Raw genomic sequence first — 21,867 nt, 5'->3', positions numbered from 1 at the left:
CATATATATGTAAATTGAGAACATTAACTGAATGTGATATATGTAAGAAATATAGATAAGTTGTATCAAATGGTTGATGATGAAAAATAAATTATGAGTAGAGAAATAACATATTCAAGGTTAGAAGAATATTTTAATGAACCAAAGTATCAACCCGATCAACCCGTACGGGTTGGGTTGTACTTTGGTTTGGGTTGGGTTAAGATTTTTCAAACCGCAAGCATTGAGTTGGGTTGTTCAAATGTTTTCAACCCGATCAACTCAACCCATGAGCACCTCTACCCTCTACCAACAAAATCCACACCATAAACAATTTTATAAATCATAAATATTAGCAACATGAAATTATAAAACACCCAAACCTGTCGCAACAATTGAACACATAAAAGTCACGCACACGTGTGATTAATCAATCGGACTCACACTTGCCCTTATAATAAGCAACATAAATCGAATGCATGTGCTATGAACGGGTACACACCTTCCTAAGTTAAGCATTCCCAAGCACACACTTGCAAAAGGAAACATGCTTAAATACTAAGTTCAATAATAACATTTCCAACACGTAAGAAAGTATTAAAAACTTTTCTCATGAAAACTGGATATTATTAGTAAGAGTCGTCGCCCTCACTTACCGGGTAAGACTCTTGGTCCTTGTCTCGCTCTTATCGGGTAAAATTCTTGGTCTCTACCATATTTATCTTGTAAGGTAATGTGACTTGGTGTTCACTTACCCAAGTAAGAGTTTGGTAAACGGCCCCCTTATTAAAAAATGTGACTTGGTGTTCACTTACCCAAGTAAGAGTTTGGTAAACGGCCCCTTATTAAAAAAATGCAACCACATCGAGTCAACTAGGCATGGCAACAGTGCGTGGATGGGGCGGGTTTTGTAATCTCTGGCCCCGGTTTGTAGTAACATCCCCCGACCCCGGTCCCCGGGGGGTATGGGGATTAACATCCCGTCTCAAGTCAAACTTCTATCAATCCCCGGTCAAACCCCTTAAATAATATCTGTTAGTTTGATTCTACCGGGGATCTCCGGCCCTGCCCCGGCCCCGGTTTGAGTAACATTATCCGGCCCCTGTTTGAGTCTACCGGTGATCCCCAGAACCCGTTTTAGTGGGGAATCCCCGTCCCTGTTCGAATCGGGTGAACCGGGTTCTCCAACGGATTGGAGCAAATCACCATTCCTAGACTCAACTCATTAAAAAATGCAATCACAAAGTCATATTCTATTATTTTTTCAAAATAAAGACCAGATCAATTAAAAACAACCAAGTAAACAAGGAAAAATGTATCTATCTCTAACTTTTTCTTTTGTACTAGAAGGGTGTATACCTACCCCTTATTATATTATATGGATGGATTTGTTAAAGGCACTTTTATATATTATACTCCTTTTCACATGTATCGACATTTTTTTTTTACATTTTAATGTATGTTTTAACTTAATTTTGACTTATATAAAGGGGCATCGTGTGAGAAGATAAGTTATGATAAGAAACGTAAAAAGAGATTTAAATCTTTGATCGATTTTAATCTCATGTCCACACATTAATTGTGCTTTAAAATGAAATTGATCTAGTACATCCCGGTACATTTCATTAGTTTTGACATTTAATTATGATTATACCAATAATAAAGATGTTCTTTACAACTCCAACCATAACTCTTTTTCTCTCCGAAATCCAACGTATGTATTACAATGCATTGCATGTAACATCATCCTATGATAAAGGACAAACGACATCGTAATATTGCTAGGGTGTGCGCACACCACAAAGCCAAATTGCTTACGGCGCCGCTGTTTCTCACTTATTTTTCCTCGTCCACTCACTCCATCACACACGTGCGTTAATACACAATTTTATAGTGTTATGTTTTGTTCACCTTCTTTTATCAGTATTTTCCATAATATAAAAGAAAAATAATTTATTAATTAAAGGTTCTAAAATTTTCCTATCGACAGAACCAATTTAAAGTGATGATCATAAATAGATATAAAGTAACTTATCGAGGAAATGTTGGAAATTTTCTAAAGCATATAATAATTTTTTTTATTATCCTAGATATTCAATCCGCTATGCAAGCCGACTAATCCCAAGGCAGCCACCTGCTTTGCAGATAGCCCGGAATCACAACATTTGAACATTCATGGCTACAAGAGAATTTTTATTCTTCATTGGATTTGAACATGAGACCTCCTGGTGTTTTTAATCTTTGGAGTCAAACTTAAATCAATCAGACACCACCCTTGTGGTTAAGCATATAATAATTTACTCACTTGTGTACCAGGATGGGGCCTATACATGACAGAATGAGATTCTGTATATCCGCTAAACTCATCTTCATAAGATTTTTTTGACGTATGAAAGATACACTCCAACAACCTTAGGGGAATTCTGTGATTTTAGAAATATAAGAAACATCAACCAAAAAAAAAATACCTCGAAATCAATCAAAAAACCGAAAAGTCTCTCGAAATCAATCATAAAAAGGGGAAATATACCTTGAAATCAACCGAAAAAACTTTAAAAATTACTAAAAACTATGTAATTTGGCTAACAACACATCAGATTACTTTGCAGGTCTTTAATCTATTTTAAAAATGTCCATGTCCACCAAAAACCTTAGGCCTACCACTGCTTATAGGGGTGTTCAAAAACCTGATCAACCCAACCCGATGCAACCCGATGTCTAATCGACTTGTAAATTGTCAAACCGTAGGTATTGAGTTGATATTGGGTTACTATTATTTGAACTCAACCCAACCCGAYGAAYCCGATATCCTTTTATTTCTTGGATTCAATATGATTGTTGAATTTCTATTAATATATACATTGGACAATTACACTATCATGTATGTTTTTCATATACACATATTTTCAATCTATTCACATCTCTATATAACTCATTCCTATGTATGTTCAGTAACTGTGAACATATATATGTGAATTGAGAAAATTAATTGAATGTGATATACTTAAGAAATATGAATAAGTTGTATCAAATGGTTGATGGTGAAAAAGAAATTATGAGTAGAGAAATAACATATTCAATGTTAGAATAATATTTTAATATACCAAAGTATCAACCCGATCAATCCGTACGGGTTGGGTTGGGTTGCACTTTGGTTTGGGTTAAGATTTTTTCAAACCGCAAACATTGAGTTGAGTTGTTCAAATGTCTTCAACCCAATCAACCCAACCCATGAGCACCTGTAACTGCTTATACTTGTTATAATTGAGAAAAAGAAAATAAGAGATATAATCTAGCCTAAAAATAGGTAATTAAAATAAATAAATTCTCTAAAAACATGTAGAATTAATGAAGATTAAGCTGTACTAGATGTCATTAAGTCAATGACAATTTAATAATTAAATATTTTCTAAAATTATTTTATTAAAATTTTATTATTTTTGAAATATAAAAAATATAATTTTAATCTTTATGTAACTTACAAAAATATTTTTAAAATTAAAATATTAATTTTTTAAACCAAATATATCAAATAATAATAATAATAACATGAAGGTAATTAATATAATTAATAAAAATTCCAATATTATTTATAAATAATAATAAAATGTCAGTTAATAATTTGTAGTTAATATTAATTTATAATTAGAAATAATTAATATTTAATAATAATAAATAATAGTTAATATTAATCAAATGTTTAAGACACAAACTAGTTTATCATCTACTTTTTGTCCATTTAAATAAGACTTTTTCATAATCTTAAAAAATAAACTAGCATACGGATCAATGAAATATTAAATTCCTTTTTTGAAATATATACACTTTATATACCACAAATATAATAAATAAACACACACGTCATTCTCATCTTTGGTGAGGTTGAATCCTTGGCCTCCTACAACACCAAAGGCTTTGATGTTGTTAGGTTGCAAAATAACTTTTTTTTATTAACCTAGATATTCAACCCGTTATGCGACCCGACTAATCTCAGGACGATCACCTGCTTTGCAGATAGCCCGAAGTCATTGCATTTGAACTTCCGTGGCCACAAGAAGATTTTTATTTCTTCTTGGATTTGAACCTAAGACTTCCTGGTACTTTTGATCTTTGAAGCCGAGTTCAAACCAATCAGAATCTTAATAAATAGCATTTAATCAGAATCTTAATAAAGGAAGAAAAATACAAAGGTTTTTTAGAAGCATAAAATAAAGTCCAATAAGATGTGAACGTTTTGCATTCGCCAACTTGGATTGTGGTCTCGATATATAATATTAATAGATTTTTAAAGGAAAAAAAAAAAAAAAGACAACTATTTAAAATATAAATAAATTTATTATTATTTTGAGATAAGTCTTATATTAATAAAATTAATTTAAATAACTATTTTAACCGGTTGTTTTCACCTCTTAATCATTTCTTTGTAAGAATTATAAAAATGTTATTATCTCTGCAATTTTCAGGTCTGCGATTTGTGGATTTAATTTGCTGACAAATTTTTTGTATTTTTAACACTTGCAATTTTTTTTGCGGACATGGGTAAAAATGTAATTTATTTTTACAGACTTGGGTGAAAATTGTAAAAATTTTATCGTTTAGTTAGAGCATCCATAATACATAACCTATTAAATAACTTAGGGGCCGTTTACTAAACACTTACTTGGTAAGTGCTTAAAGCATAATTTTCTCATCAGATGAACATGAGAATGGACAAGAATCTTACCAACTAAGAGCTATGAGAAGGATGGAGAGTCTTACCCGGTAAGTGAGGATGACGACTCTTACCCAGTAAATTATTGTATTCTGTATTTTTTGATGTACTAAAATCTTACGCATCAAAATAAATTATAATGTTGACTCATATTGATAAGCGCTTACCAAGTAAGCATTTACGTAAACAGTCCCTTGTTATTTTTGTCATGTTAGTTTTCCACCAACTTATAATAACCTATTGAAAATCTTTTTATCAAATAAAATTTAACATTCATCTTCTTTTTTATACAACCCCCTCTTAAAAATCATAATAAATACATTTTATTTAATTGTCACACAACATTTTATTATACGCCCCTTGTTCGTTTGTCATGCCCGCAAAAGGAATTCCTAAAAAAGTAAAAGACAATGAATATATTATATACTTTTAGGTAGGGGTGCTCAAAAACCCGATGAACCCGATCAACCCAACCTGATTTTAATAAAAAAAAACGAACCCGAGCTAACCCGAAGGTTGATTGATTAAAAAATTATGTAACCCGACTCTATTGGGTTGAAATCGGTTTAGGCCCAATGAAAACCGACCCAACCCGATGACCCGATTGGAAGCAACAAAAGTAAAACACACGGGAACGGGGGGAAGGGGAACCTCTTGTTTAACCTAGATAAGCTCTGCTCCTTGCCTCCTTCCTAAACTCAAATCAACAAAACTCAACTCCCTAACCCTAATACAGTCGAGTAGCAGCGGCCAAGAGCAACATCGACAGTTCGACACAGCCTTGCGAGTTGCGAGAGGCCGAGAGCAACATCGAGACTGCTTTGCGAGTTGCGACGGCCTTCGGCGGTTCGGCCAAGAGGATATTTGGCAACAGATGGACTGAGATAGCAAAAGTCGTTTCAGGCAGGTAAAGATTTCTATTTGATTGTTAGTCTTGTATCATATAACTTAAAATAGAAGTAGAAGTAAGTTCTTCGGTTTTGGATCCCGTCCTGTCTGTCGTTCGTTTCACCGTCGAGATGTCCTGGGCTGAAGCTGGTCCTGAGGTATCCCTAACATCTTCATTCTACCATGTTTTTCAATCAATTTGAGTTCCTTTCATATGGATTAGCTGTTTTCTGATGGATATGAAACAGTATTGAAAATTGTAGGATGCTTGGACTCATTGTTGTTGAGTTTGTGGTCACTCTTTCAATTAATTTGTGCTGCAATTTGTGGAATTTGGTGTAGGTAGCTGAACCACAAGTGACTAGTTTATGCTTGGAGGCTCAGGAATTCATGATTGCGGGAAGATGGTTGGATTTGGCTTCGCTGATGATTACTTCGGCTGATTTGGTATTTTCTAAAGCTTCGGAGAAAGGTTAGGTTTACTCTGATGATTCATATTTCTTGCTAAGACAGAACGTTGCTTCTGCACATCACATGAAATTTGCGTTATACCGTGTGGATATTTATACTACCAGTATGATGCTACGTTATAATCTGAACAACATTTGTGTTGTTTTCATATCAATTCACATCTTGCCACTACTCTCAGATTTTATATTGGATAACCAATACATACTTTGCACTTAACATGAATACAAAACAAAGAAGATATTAGTGTTGGTAACAGATCATCGTGAAATGCTGTACGGGATATAATCCATCAATTGAATCTTGGTGCTTATTTGATTGTGGTTTTTGGTGGTGCTTTAGTATTAAGACTGGAATAAGTCAAACACTTCTGGTGTCTAGCAACAAATTTTCAATGATATATATGTATGTGTGTGTGTATCCATGTTATGCTCTGTTCAGGAAAAAATATGCAGGTTCTCTTATATCAAACACACTCATTCACGCCGAAAGGTATTGACAAAGGTTTTGATGGTGTTCTTATCTGTCAAAAATCTTTCATCTTTTTTGCTTTAGATGTTCTGGCTAGGGGTGATAAAAAACCCGATGAACCCGATCAACCCGAACGGGTTGGGTTGGGTTAGGTTGGGTTGGGTTGAAAATTTTTCAAACCGCCAACATTGGGTTGGGTTGTTAAAACGATTCCAAACCGATCAACCCGGGCCGTGAGCACCCCTACTTTTAGGTATTCAATATTGGTGTCATTTTGATCATCTAGATGAAAACTTTTTACTAGTGTATTTTATTGGGAAAATTGCATTAAAATGGAACCAACTTTAACTTGTTTTTTATTTTAGGGAACCAAGTTTTAAAATTACCATTTAAGGGTCTTTAGCAAACTTTTTGTTTATTTAAGGACCCCATTAACCTTTTAACCTATTAATTATCACATAACCCAAGTAATCTGCCAACTAAGATTHCATGTCATTATTAAAATTATAAAAATAAAATTAAAAGCAATGACATGGCACTAATAATCATGATTTGGCATAATTATTTTTTATATAAGAACAAGAATAATTATTTTTTTATATAAAAACAAGAAYTCCATCATATTGCGTAAGTTATAATTACATTAATATTAAAACATGTAATTTAAAAAAAAAAACCCTAATCCAACCCTTAGTCTCCTCCTCATCATCTCCGCCACCCACCTGCTACTCTCCTTGSTTCATCACCAAAATCAAATCTCAGCAAACTCTAACCCCTCAGTCAACAATCTTCATCTCCTTGCTCAGGAAATTGGTGGATGCTCCAACAAGAGAGATCAAAGGTTTCTTAAAGTGTATTTGGCCCTCTTTTGTCATTATAGCACTGCTACTCCATTTCAGCTTCATCTATGAGTTCATCTTCATCTTCTTCTGTTCTAACGTCTTCCTCCCTCTAATCCCTACATCTTTCTTCCCTTTACATCACCGTGGCTTTGGAAACTCTGGTTACGACCCCTGCTCCCGTCGGCCCTCTTTCATATTCTCTAGACATTACGATTTAGCAAAGTGGTTAAGGGAAAATTAAGATTTTACTCTAAAATAAGAAATTAAAAGAAGCTTGGGTAGAACCCCTTCAATGATTTTTTTGTAGAATTTAAAATCAAACCTTGAACACATCAATCCACACTAGGTACGTGTGTAATCATGGAAGCCATATTCGATTTTGGTTGTTTAAAGTTTATGCTATTTCTTTGGTACATAATTAAACATTAGGAGCAGACAGACATCGTTCGGAGAAGCAGGAGGGAAGGAGAACGTCAAGATGGGGCCTGGAGAAAAGATGGGTGGGAGGGAAGGACTAAGAAGAATGGTAAGATGGCGTCTAGAGGAGTGATGGAGTGATGATTTGGCAATAGGAATTTCCAGGCAATTATCTTTTAATTTATGTTTTGCCACATCATATTAAGTTACCGGTTACCTATTCAACCGGTTAACGAGACCCTTAAATAAATATAAAGTTTGATCTAGACCCTTGAATGCTGATTTTGAAAGTTGATTCCCTAAAATAGAAATTAAGTTAAAGTTTGTTCCATTTTAATGCAATTTTTCCTATTTTATTATAAAATATATTTGGTTTTATTATAGATCTTTAATGAATTATACAAATATTTGCAAAGGTAATGACATTTATATAATTTTTTTTAAAAATTATTAAAAGATGAAACTGTAACCACAAGGGTGATGTCTGATTGGTTTAAGTTTGGCTTCAAAGGTCAAAAATACCAGGAGTTTCCAGGTTCAAAATCCAAAGAGGAATAAAAATTCTCTTGTGGCCACGGAGGTTCAAATGCAGTGATTCCGGGCTATCTGCAAAGCAGGTGGTCGTCTTGAAATTAGTCGGCTCGCATAACAGGTTGGATATCCAGGTTAATAAAAAAAGATGAAACTATACAGATAAAATACTATTTTAATTAATATCGTTTATATTATATGTGTGGATGGCTTGGTGTATTTATTTAATTTTGATATTCTTGTTTATAGTTAATTTGTTATCTCTTGGATTAATTTATGTTTTCATATTTTATTTGATGGGCTCTTTTTGTTGTAATTGTAGGTTAAAGTTAAACGACACAACTTTTCTTAGTATTTGTTATTCGGAGGTTTATAATTATTACAGTTATTTTTTATTTATCTCGTTTAATTATATAAAAAACACAAGATATATATTTTAATCATAACATATATTACCTATATATAAAATAAATGTTTACCATAAAAAGCGATATGTAATTATTAGACATTTTAATTAACTAAGGGGTCGTTTACCAAACGCTTGACCGGGTAAACATTTTCTAAGTCACTGATAACTCTTATTTTTAAGAGTTATTTCCTCCTTTTTTGCTATTTTTAAATACCCAATTTTCTTGTTTTTGTCTTTTATTCCAAAAAGTTTTAAAAAAATGTTGAAACACAAAGGAAGAGGTATTATTCCAAAAATCTGTATTTTTCTAGACAGTTCTGCCCACTGTGGCACCATTGTGGGAAGTCTTCCAGTCTTGCTAAAGCTTCTTGGGAAACGTGCAGCTTAAAGATTCCTCCAGATATTTTCCTCCACCTGTTATGAGCTGTGTTCCTTATTGTATTTTAGTTTCTTTTGTATTTTCTTTAACCTAGTACTAATTATCCTTGGGTAATGATTGGGTGTCCTTCACCCCTTTGCCTCTCCCCTATATAAAGAAGCTTGGGAGAGCCTTTTTGAAGTGTGCCAACTAGTGCCAAGAACCATTTTGGGAGGTGCCAAACACCATCTTTTGTAGACATTACTCTCTAATATGTTTCATCTCTTTTTAGTAATTAATATTMTAAATGYTTTTTAATTTTATGTCTTTAATTTCTTGTCTTTAATTTTATGTCTTTAATTTCTTGTCTTTAATTTCTAGTATTTTACTTCCTTGTACTCGTAATTTAGTTTTACATTAATGCAATTTATATTTCAGTATTATTTTATGTCTTTAATTATGTCTAGCTAAATTACTTGTATGGGTGTGGGTGCGAGTTTAACTTAGGATGTTTTTATAATATTTGGGTGTTTTTATCTTTTATCACTTCGTAACTTGGTCACTTAAGACGATGCTTAAAATGCGGATAAGTTGATCACTTGAAGTGTTAATATTAGATCTTAGACCCAGAGATGGGCGGATCCGAAATACGGCTTAAGTGATGCACAAGTATTTTCATGCATCTAGCTAGGGGTTAAGCTATAAGTATTTTCATCACAAAGAGATTTGGGTGAAATTTGCATTTCTTTTACTTTTTAGCTAGATCGGCAAGTATCGAAGTGGTAAACGTAAAAACCTTATGGACTTTTATAAGGTCCGGTTATAAAAGTTCACTTTCGAGAGATTGGAACTTTTATAAACAACTCGTAAAAGTCTAACAATTTTATTATTAATTTTATCTTAAGCAACACTTGCACCCATGCCCATCATTTAATATTAGAAGTTTATTTCGTTAATTAGCTAGTCGGTCCTATTCCAGTCTTTTTATAAACAAAAATCCAAAGTTATTTTACATCTCGAAACTCGTGCAAGAAGTTCATGAAAAATCTCTAAATCTCAATCATCCTTTCTATGTGGGAACGATCTCGGTACTTTGTACCATTTTACTACTTGCAAGCGATCATAGTGTCGGCATGCACTTGCACCGCCACTATGCGGACATTCTGCCCACTAGGAAAACACGAACGATCCTAGCCTGTCAGTCACATTACCTTACGGGATGAATATATATGGTAAGGACCAAGAATCCTACCCAGTAAGAGAGAGACAATGACCGAGAGTCTTACCCGGTAAGTGAGGGAGACGACTCTTACCATGGTAAGTGCTTACTGGGTAAACTGTTGCATACGATGTCGTTTTGGTGGACTAAAGTCTTACCTGGTACGTAAGTGGTAGTGTTAAATTTTACCGATAAATGCTTACCGGATAAGTGTTTGGTAAACGGCCCCTAAAGACAAGTTTACTCCTAATAATAAAGAAAGAAGTTTTTTTTCATTTCATTACTAAGGTAGAATGTGAAAATGTACTGATAAGTGAGAAAAAAAATTACTCTTACCTGTAATCTCTAATCAGGTTTAAAACTGCTTACAAACAATTCATTTTGATGGCTAAGAAAGTTACACGATAAGGTAAATAAGGATGATGTTTCTTGCTGATAAGTATTTAATAAACTGTACAATTTTTAGATTTTTATTTTAGAAAATGGTAATCTTAAACTCCAATACGTGTTTCATGGCTAATGGAAACACCGTGACATTAAAAAAAAAAAAAAGGGGGGGTCAAAATTGTTATAATGACGTTAAAAATCATCCAACTAGGTGTTTAAAATGATATTTATTTATTTATATTAACATGATTTATGTATATATTAAGATAAAATCAACTCCCAAAATGGATAGAATAACGACAAAAATAACTCCTTCAAAATGCCAAACCTCTATCCTCTTCCTTTTTATAGCACCACCCTTCTCCAACACCCCATACTCCCAATCTCATCTCAAGCTCTTTTTGTCCACCATCCTAAATTTAGCCATGAATTGCCCTGCTGACTGGCCCGAACCCATTGTTCGGGTCCAATCGTTATCAGAAACCGGAAACCTGATGATTCCAGACAGATATATCAAGCCGTTGTCTCAACGGCCGTCTTTCAACACACGATCAGATAGTTTAAACATCCCCTTAATCGATCTTTTTGGATTGATACACGGTGACACTGCAACCAAGAAAGCTGTCATGGACCAGATCTCTGTGGCATGTCGCGAGTGGGGGTTCTTTCAGGTGGTGAATCATGGGATGAGTCATGAATTGGTGGAGGAAGCTCGGGAAGTTTGGAGGGAATTCTTTCATCAACCAATGGAAGTCAAGCAAGAGTATGCAAACTCACCCAAGACTTATGAAGGGTATGGGAGTCGATTAGGGTTACAAAAGGGTGCAATTCTTGATTGGAGTGACTACTATTTCCTTCACTATCTTCCTTCCAATCTAAAAGACCATAAAAAGTGGCCTTCACATCCACCTTTTCTCAGGTATTCATTTTTTATTCCGTCACATGACTGAATATATATTATATTGTATTGATCATAGCATTTTATAATCGTTATATGTTATATTGTAGGGACGTGATTGAAGACTATTCACAGGAAATTGTGAGGCTAGGCAAGCTGTTGCTGAAGGTATTCTCGACAAACTTAGGACTCGAAGAAAATCATTTGGAAAAAGCATTTGGTGGCGACAACAACATCGGAGCTTGCTTGAGAGTGAATTTCTATCCTAAATGCCCACAACCCGACTTGACCCTAGGATTATCATCTCATTCGGACCCAGGTGGCATGACCTTCTTACTCCCTGACGAGCATGTCAGTGGCCTCCAAGTTCGAAAAGCTGGTGAATGGATTACAGTTAAACCAGCCCGACATGCAATCATCGTCAATATTGGAGATCAAATTCAGGTATTTCATGTTATGAGATTGAACCAACCCCTCTAATCAACACGTCTGTGTGATATCTGAACTTCTCCTGGTCAATTTCATATCCATATATATCAACATCAAAATTATTTTTACATATATATATATATATATTGACGTGTTTTTAATATTAAAAACATAATTATTATTTTAATAGTGTAAAAAACATGTTTTTTTTATGGGTGTTACACGATGGATGGGTCATTTTCATGTCTCGATCTTGGCCATGACAAAATATTAAATAATTAAATATTTTTTGTTTTCTTTTGGTGATATAATTAGACAAGGCAGTAAGAGCTGGTCGCTTGTGTGAACAAAGAAAAAAGCAAAATAAAATATTATTTATATTAAAAATTAAAAAAGAAAAAGGCAAAAGAAAACCATATTCCAAACATGTGACATATAAATTAGTTAATGTGGTATTCGTTCGATTTGGATTAAGTTGTTATTTAATATAATTATTAATTTGTTTAATATTATTGGATTTTAACAATTAAATTATCGTTCGTCAACAAAAACCTACGACACCTATGCTCGAAAATAACTCCAAAACATCTTTTTTTAAATATTATTATTTAATAATACTAAATATATCTGAATCTAATTATCATATGACTAGAAAGATGGTTTCTTTTACGGTCTCATCCATTAGTACAAACTATACAAATCAATTTTAATCATTCATCTAGTCTAATTAATATATTTATTATATCCTGATATATAACGTTAATTATAATGAATGAATTTTGATTATCTTTCAGAAATATCCAAATCTTGATAAATAAACTCTCATGATTTCAACAAATATCATAGTTAGACTTGTCAAATATCTCTCATATATGATCAAATGCTGTAATTTTTGTAAAATACAGATGGGTGCTCTGTTTAAATTTGTTACCATCACCATAACAAAATCAAGGGTTTCTTAGATCGACTCTCCGAAGGCTGTTATTATTTGATGGTCCCTCCTCTCTGGTTGTTTATTTTCTTATAGATTTACTTGGACTGATCACTTGGATTTACTCCTTGCGGGGAGCCTGCTTGTACATTTTATTCTTTCCAATTTTGTCTTTACAAAAATGGTTGGTGTGAATTATAGAAACATATTCCCTTAATTAAGCAATAAAAAAGGACTCAATAAATAAATAGTTTTTTTTTTTTTTTTTTTTTTGTGAGAGGCTTCTTGAATCGTATTTTATGAAGAAATCTTTTTTTCTGTAGAACACTTTTCAAGAAATGTTAAATAAAAAAAAAGTAATAAGGTGATTGCCTTTTGTCTTTCTAGTCCTACTAGAAGGATACTCGTGCAATGCAACGAGATAATAATTTTCGTTTTATATCCTAATTATATTCTAGATTTTATATATTTGAAATAAGATATTTATGTTGTAGTTGATTATGTTTATCTACAGTTAGTTACACACGAATTCAAACATGAAGCTATAATAAGTTGTAATTATACATAATTTACTTGTAACCTTGAATTTCAAGTAATATGTTATGCATCAATAAACAATACTTAATGCGTAAAAATGGTAATATAAACTCAAAAGAGTCATATGAAGTAATTGATTAGAAGTTGATAAAAGAGTGTATTTGTATAAAATATGTTTTGTTGCAGGTTTTGACGAACGCTATGTACAAGAGTGTAGAGCACAGAGTGATCGTAAACCCAGATAAAGAAAGAGTGTCATTGGCGTATTTCTTGAATCCAAAGAGTGATGTGCTTATCGGACCTGCAACAAAGCTTGTTACATCGAAGACACCTGCACTTTACCAACCCATGACTTTTGATGAATACAGACTCTTTATACGAATGAGAGGTCCACAAGGAAAATCCCAAGTGGAGTCTTTAAAATCTCCAAGATGAGCCCATTTGTTACTCTTAAGTTATGTCTCACCTTCGTGATTGGAAGGATCTTTGTGCATAAAACTCTCAATGGAATTGACCCTATCGACTATTTCATACACCATAATCTCTCTCTCTCTCTCTCTCTCTCTCTCTATATATATATATATATGTGTGTGTGTGTATATGTATGTGATTGTTACAACCATATAAAGCAAACTTGAGACCTTGATATTGTTAATCTTGAAATCTAAAAATGGTTATTAAATCAGTTAAAGATGAGGTTGAGAGTAAATTTGGGAACCGATCTAATCTATAAAGTTAATCATCTACACAAACGGTCAAGATAGATTTCTATAGTTTGTAACAATTACATATTTTGTATTTTAAACTCCATATGTGTGTGTGTTATAGTCGTAATTGTGGAATATGTGAACTTTTATAATTAAAATAGAGTAAACTATATTTTTGTGCATGTGTTATCCTCAAATTTTGAAATATATATATATATATATATATATATATATATATATATATATATATATATATATATATATAAGGAAAAACCAAGAGTATTGAGGTGGTGATGAATTGTGGTTGAGTTTGAGGTATCCCACATTGGTGAGAGATTGAAAGATTGAAATAAGGAGGTGTGTATAAAAAAGAATGATGAGAGTCATTGTTTCAACTCAAGAGGTTTGACTCATAAGGTTATTTTATTTGCATGACTCTATTTTTTTTTTAAAAAAAATCTTATATTGTGTTAACTCATAAAGCTTGAGTCATAAGATGGTTATTTTATTTTGATGATCCTATTTTTTCAAAACAAATCTTATTACCTTATATATATCTAGGGGAGCGATCAAATGAAAACCACTCAATTTGTAAAAACCTCATTCAACCAATCATAATTTTTTATTTTGTTCGTTTTTTTGTAATTATAAGAGGTTGATTTATCATTTTTATTGTGGAGGGTGTTAATCATAGATATTATCATCTTCATTATTTTAATTTTAGAGAAATACATGAAACAGTTTCATTAAAATTTCATTAAATAGTATATGAAACAACTTCATCAAAAAAATATTATATGAAACAATTTCACAAGATTAAACAATTTCATGAAAAAATTTCATAAAATTAAACAATGAAATTGACGGATGAGAGTGGTTTGCACGGTTTATACAAATTGAAGTGGTTTTTATTTGAATGCTCCTCTATCTATCTATCTCTATATATATATATATATATATATATATATATATATATATATATATATATATATATATATATAAGAAGAACCAAGAGGTAATTAGGTGCATCATGAGAATTAAGTATTGAAGTGTTGGTGAATTGTGGTTGAGTTTGAGATATATCATGTTGATGAAAGATTGAAGATAAGAATAAAGAGATATGTATAAAGAAGATGAAATTCATTGTGTCAACTCAAGAGGCTTAACTCATAAAGTTAACTTATTTGGATGACTCTCTTTTGCAAAATAAATCTTATTATATAAAATAAATTGTGTTTACAATCATCAATATATATATGTATGTATATGTATCAATCTTCTTTATATATAAAAGTAAGATCCACAAAAAATGATGTGGCATCCTAAGAATTGAGTATTCTATATTTCTTGCATAGAGGTCGAGTTTTGTGTATCTCACATTGATGGAAAGATGAAAGGTTGACAATTGATGATAGGTATCTGAGATGCGGTTGATGTGTCTTTGTTTTAACTCATGGAGTTTGATTCTCTTGGCTAATCCTATAAACTCATATCATTAGCTTATGTTGGCTAACCCTCTAAACTCATGGGGTTGATTCATTTTGGCCAACTCTTTGTTTGCAAAAAGGTCATCTTTATAAAAAAAATCTTTATATATAGGGCTCTCTCTAAGTAAGATTCACAAATAATAACGTGTCATCCTAAAAATTGAGTATTATATATTTTTTGCATTGAGGTTGAGTTTGGGTATCTCACATTCATGGAGAGATGAAAGATCGACAATTGATGGTAAGTATATAAGAGGTGGTTGATGTGTCTTTATTTTAACTCACGAGGTTGGGTTCTCTTAGCTAATCCTATAAACTTATATCACTAGTTCATGTTGGCTAACCCTCTAAACTTATGGGGTGTGTTCATTTTGACGAACCCTAAACCCTCTATTTGCAAAAAAGTTGTCTATATAAAAAAATCAACATATATATCAATAAAAAGAAAGCTAAAAAATAATAAGGTGACATCAGTAAAATCAAATATTTTAAAATTCTTGCATTATGGTTGGATTTTGTATATCCACGTTGATTAGAAATTGACACGTCAATGAGGAAAATGAGTATATAAGAGAAATATGAGTTTCCTTTGAAAGTTATAAGCTTCATTTGGCTATATAAGCCATGTTTATCTTTAAATGTTCGGAGCAATTGTCTAAACTCACGTGGTTGGATTATTTTGATTGAACTTCCAAACATATGTGGTTGACTCATTTTGGCCAACCTTTTTTTTGTGAAAAAATTAATCTATACTAAATATTAATAGAATAGATAATTTTAATATGTTTTTTAAAGTAAGAAGCGGAACCATTGATGTGACACCTTAATAATTGAATATTCTTCAATCTTGAATTGTAATTGAGTTTTATATATCCCACACTGATTGAGAATTGAAAGATTGACAAAAATGTTGGATATGTAAAATGAGGTCGAGATGCCTTTGTGACAACTCATGAGGTTGGTTCCTCTTGGTTGATTCTCTTAACACCTGTGGTTAGAGCATTTTGGCCGACCTTCGAACACATGAGGTTGGTTCATTTTGGCCAACTCTTTTTTTTCAAGAAGGGTTAATCAATATTAAAAATTAATTATATATATAATCTTTATTCTTTTTATATTTAAAAGTAAGAACCACAACCATCAATGTGACACCCTAAGATTGAGTATTATTTAATCTTGAATTGTGATTGAGTTTTGTCTATCTCATATTGACAGGTAGATAAAAGATTGACATTGAATGATAGATATATAAAGAAAGATGGTGATGTCTCTATGACAATTCATAGGGCTGGCTCCCCTTGAATGATTATCTAAACTCATGGTGCTTAACTTATTTGGCTGACTCTCCTAACATAAGATTTTTGGTTAATCCTCTTTTTGCAAAAAAAAAATCTATATTAAAAGTTTAATTAATTAAATTAATATATAATGTTGTAAGATATTGATGTGATAAATTAGAATTTAATATTTTTATATCATGAATTGTGGTTGAGTTTGACTTGAATCTTAATCCGTATTAATAAGAAGAAAAAAATACTGAAAAACAATTAAGTATATGAAACGAGAAGGGATGCCTAGAAATATTGGAAGAGTTACAAATACATTATGAAAATTGATTATTTTCAATTTGAAGTATAAAAATATTGATGTGGTTCACAATTTTTTGTATATTACTTAACATGTGTTATGATCACCGTGCAACGCACGATGCCCAAAACTGGTTTGTTTTTAAAACACATACCACTAGTCCCTATATTGTCACTTTCATAACATTTTGGTTCATGCACTTAATGCCATTAATTGGAGCTCGATTAGTCACCCCATGTGCCTCTTACGTGAGAGGCAATTATGTCAATTTACCTCTCTTTTTTTCTTCTTAATAAATAAAATATAAATTAACTTCTCATATTATATAGTACAATAAATTTTATTATTTATATAATCACTTTCATCCTTTGTAATAGGGTTGTTCATCGGTTGACATATCCAATGGATATGGGGGAAATGAACCGATCCAACTCTATTGGGTGTTGGATTTTATTAACTTCTCATTTGCTTACCAGCTTCCAACGCTTCAACTTCTTCATTTGTGTCATCAAGATCAATCGATGTTGTTCATTGGATCCAATTTTGGGTACAAATTAATGCTTGTACCGCTTTAGGAGTCAAACAACTTCTATATGGATCGATAATACGTCCATCGGTAGAAAAAGCCGACTCTGATGCAACGGTCGATATGGAAATGGCAAATACATCTTGTGCAATCATGGAGATAATCTAAAACCTACTGCCGTTCTTTTTCCACCACTTCAAGATATCAAAATCATGTTGTAAAGAGGTATGCAAAACAAAGTTATAACAAAAAAAATGCAACACTATTAAAAACATATTAGAAATGCAAAAGAATGAAAACAAAAATGCAAACTTGAACCATACTTTCATAAGCTTCAATGAAATATTTGTCGACTTCAGTTTTGTTTTCTGAGAAATCAACAGTCTTTAGCTCTCTCTTTTTTTTTTTTTTTTTGCGAAATTGATCAAATAAGGCATACCCATCCACATCATCATCAACATCTCTACCATCATCTTCAACATTAATAGAAGACATATGCATGCCATCACTCGAATCCAACTTACAATACTCTTTCACGTAAAGTGTTCAATAGCCTTACCAAGTGGTTTTTACGTAGATTATTCATGACATTGAATAATGTTTACTAGAATGGGGACTTGAAAGGGTGTTTACCATTACTATAGATAATGCGTCGTTAAATAATGTATCAGTTCAATATGTCATGAATACGGTTAATGAGTGGGGTGGTACAATTTTGGGAGGTCAACACATGCACTTAAGATGTGCTCTGATTCTTCAAAATGGGTTAAACGATGATGATGCAAGTATTGGAAAAATTAGATATGTGGTGAGATATGTAAGAAGTTCGTCAACTAGAATGCAAAAACTGAAAAAGTGTGTCGAGCAAGCAAAAATAACAAGTAAGAAAACAATTTGTTTAGATGTTTCAACTCGTTGGAATTCAACGTATTTGATGTTGGAGGTTGCCAAAAAAATATCAAAAGGCATTTGAGAGGATGGAAAAGCATGACGTAGGTTATGTTAGAGAGTTTTGCACCGGTGAGGTGAAAAAATGTCCGAATGAAAGTGATTGGGAAGTTGCTATGTTATTTGTGAAGTTTTTGAATATTTTTTATGATTGCACTTTAAGATTCTCTGGGTCTTAGTTTGTCACATCTAATCAATTTTTAGACCGGGTCTCTTTTATTCGTAGTCGTTTGGAATTTTGGAGCGCGAATAGACTTGATAATAAGTTGAGGGAAATGGTTATTTCAATGAAGAAAAAGTATGACATATATTGGGGAAAAATAGAAGATTTGAAACCATTTCTATTTGTGGCTATAGTGTTTGATCCTAGATACAAAGAACCTTTTTTGAATGTGTGTTTTGAGTTGACGTGTGGTAAAAAAGATGATGCTACAAAACATTGTAAATCTGCTAGAATGACTTTGGATTCCATGTACAAAGAGTATTGTAAGTTGGATTCGAGCGATGGCATGTATATGTCTTCTATTAATGTTGAAGATGATGGTAGAAATGTTTTTTTTTTATTAATCTGGAATTCCAACCCGCTATGCGAGCCGACTAATCCCAGGGTGATCACTTGCTTTGTAGATAGCCCGGAGTCACCGTATTTGAACCTCCGTGGCCACAAGGGGATTTTTATTCCTCCTTGGATTTGAACCTGGGACCTCCTAGTACTTTTGACCTTTGGAGCCAAGCTCAAACCAATCAGGCACCACCCTTGTAGTTGATGATGGTAGAAATGTTGATGATGATGCAGATGAGTATGCCTTATTTGATCAATTTCACATATAAAAAAAAAGAGATAAAGGTTGTTGATTCTCCATAAAACAAAAGTGAAGTTGACAAATATTTCATTAAAGCTTGTGAAAATATGGATCAGGTTTGCATTTTTGTTTTCATTCTATGCATTTCTAATATGTTTTTAGTAGTGTTGTATTTTTTTTTTGTTTTAACTTTGTTTTGTATACCTCTTTACACCATGATTTTGATGTCTTGAAATGATGGAAAAAGAACGCCGGTAGGTTTAAGATTCTTTCCATGATTGCACATGATGTATTGCTATTCCCGTATCGACCATTGCATCAGAGTCGGTTTTCTAATGGTGGACGTATTATCGATCCATATAGGAGTTGTTTGACTCCTAAAGCGGTACAAGCATTAATTTGTACCTAAAATTGGATCCAATGAACAACATCGATTGATGTTGACGGCATATATGAAGAAGTTGAAGCGTTGGAAGTTGGTAAGTAAATGTGTGTGTGTATGTGTGTGTGTATATACCTGTTTATTTTATAAGTATTTAGTCATGAGATACTCATATAATAATTTTTGTTTACACTTTTTAATTTTGTAGAAATATTGGTTGGAGATGGAGATTTTATTCCATCAAGGCGGTATTGTATGTACCAATTTATCCGGCAAGCGTTAACCATGATAAGAGTCGTCGCCCTCACTTACTGGGTAAGACTCTCGGCCCTTGCCTTCAATATTACCGGGTAAGATTCTTGGTCCTTGTCATATTCATCCGGTAAAGTAATGTGACTTGGTACGTACTTACGCGGGTAAGCGTTTGGTAAACGGCCCCTTACCTTACCGGGTAAAATTATAGTCCCTTAAATTGGTATTGCATACAACAATTTACCCGGTAAGCGCTTACCAGGTAAGATTTGTCATCCTTATTTACCATGTAAGACTCTCCATCTTTATCATCGCTCTTACCTTGTTGACATTATTCAATAAGGTAAATGACCCAATAAGTATTTATCGAGTGAGTATTTAATAAAAAAGGGTAGCTAAATCACTTCAACAAGAACATCAAATTTGATTTAACACTATTCATTTACACAAAAATTTACATTAACTAAAAAAGATAAAAATTACCATACTTAGAATCTTACATTTTAATGTAAAATTTAGTATTATCCATTAGAGTAGATTTATTATTTTACAACAAATTTTAAATAAATTATAATAAATTTAGTGTAAAATTTGATATTACCCATTAAACATACCCTTGCATCTTTGTTTTGCATTTTATTATCATATGAAAATTTTGCAAATAAATGGGTTGATTTAAATCATTATTCAATTATTTAAATTAATTCCCACATTTTTTGTACTCGAATTTTTCAATTTAAAAAATGTTTTCAGATCATAATTGGCCAACTATTACGGATATGTTTGCAAGGTTGTGTATCGGATGGGTTGGACGGATTCAGGTGGACACCCAAAAATTTGATCAGATTTTGGAAATGAAAACTAAGCTCTTAATTTTAGGTTTTGGATTTTCGAGTTGCTTCGTGTTGGGGTTGGTTGGATTAGGGTCGGTATGTTCGGGTATAGTCATATATATAAAAAAATATGCTCAATCGATTTTGAGTATAAATTCAATCGATTGAGAGGATCTATAAAATTGATAGTAGGTTTAGTATTTAGAAAAAAATATTGTCGACTAGAAGTTGGGATTTTCGAAGAATAATTAGATAAATAAGTATATTTAAATAATATCTAAAAATTATAACATATATATATATATGAGCTAATTCAAGGGAGAACTGTCACGCCCCGATTTTTTTTTTCTTTCTTTCGAGTGCCGTGACGTCATTTTTAATAACTTATGTCCTGAACAAAAATACGAACTTAAAATTTCAAACACACATAATGTATTTAACATAATTCGTTACATAATTGCGGAAGTGTAAARTACTTTAACGTAATCAATGCTAATTAAAATATCTAATCAAGCATGATTCAAAACATAGTCCCGTCTTTCTCCATTCACTCGTCTACTGGCAAATGACACCTGAGATATATACATGTATAGCATAAGCAAAAAGCTTAGTGAATACAATATAGTTTCATGATCACATGCACACACAAAACAGTGTTTTAGCGTATTTTAATTATTATCTTGCAAGTGAGGCCTCGGCTCGTCACTTTTCTTTGCGTATGTGGCGTATTCTATGGACGAGAACTTCAAGACCTCGGAATTGCAAGCCCTCCTTTCATGTCCAACCCACCCCGTACGGTGGACGAATCTTGCCGAATCATACTAGTTGCATATCATTTATTTGCAATACTCACTCATTAATGCAAAT

General features: G+C 32.5%; 1 protein-coding gene across 1 annotated transcript; it reads left to right on the top strand.

Annotated features, from left to right (window-relative positions):
* Positions 1-11,031: 11,031 nt before the first annotated feature.
* LOC112524628 (probable 2-oxoglutarate-dependent dioxygenase At5g05600) lies at positions 11,032-14,013 on the top strand. The gene is made up of 3 exons (XM_025134549.1): positions 11,032-11,599; positions 11,689-12,022; positions 13,662-14,013. Exons 1-3 carry the CDS (start codon positions 11,106-11,108, stop codon positions 13,908-13,910), a joined length of 1,077 nt encoding a protein of 358 aa, XP_024990317.1. The 5' UTR covers positions 11,032-11,105; the 3' UTR covers positions 13,911-14,013.
* The last annotated feature ends 7,854 nt before the right edge of the window (positions 14,014-21,867 follow it).

This window comes from Cynara cardunculus (genome assembly GCF_001531365.2).
Source record: "Cynara cardunculus var. scolymus isolate 2C chromosome LG 13, CcrdV1, whole genome shotgun sequence".
NCBI lineage: Eukaryota > Viridiplantae > Streptophyta > Magnoliopsida > Asterales > Asteraceae > Cynara > Cynara cardunculus.
This window is presented reverse-complemented; position numbering and strand designations above follow the sequence as displayed.

What these genes read in the sequence shown, in the direction of transcription:
- LOC112524628 (XM_025134549.1), top strand. Translation starts at nt 11,106, where the DNA reads ATGAATTGCCCTGCTGACTGGCCCGAACCCATTGTTCGGGTCCAATCG. An exon ending in TCACATCCACCTTTTCTCAG is followed by an intron (nt 11,600 to 11,688) that starts GTATTCATTTTT and finishes GTTATATTGTAG; the next exon opens with GGACGTGATTGAAGACTATT. An exon ending in ATATTGGAGATCAAATTCAG is followed by an intron (nt 12,023 to 13,661) that starts GTATTTCATGTT and finishes GTTTTGTTGCAG; the next exon opens with GTTTTGACGAACGCTATGTA.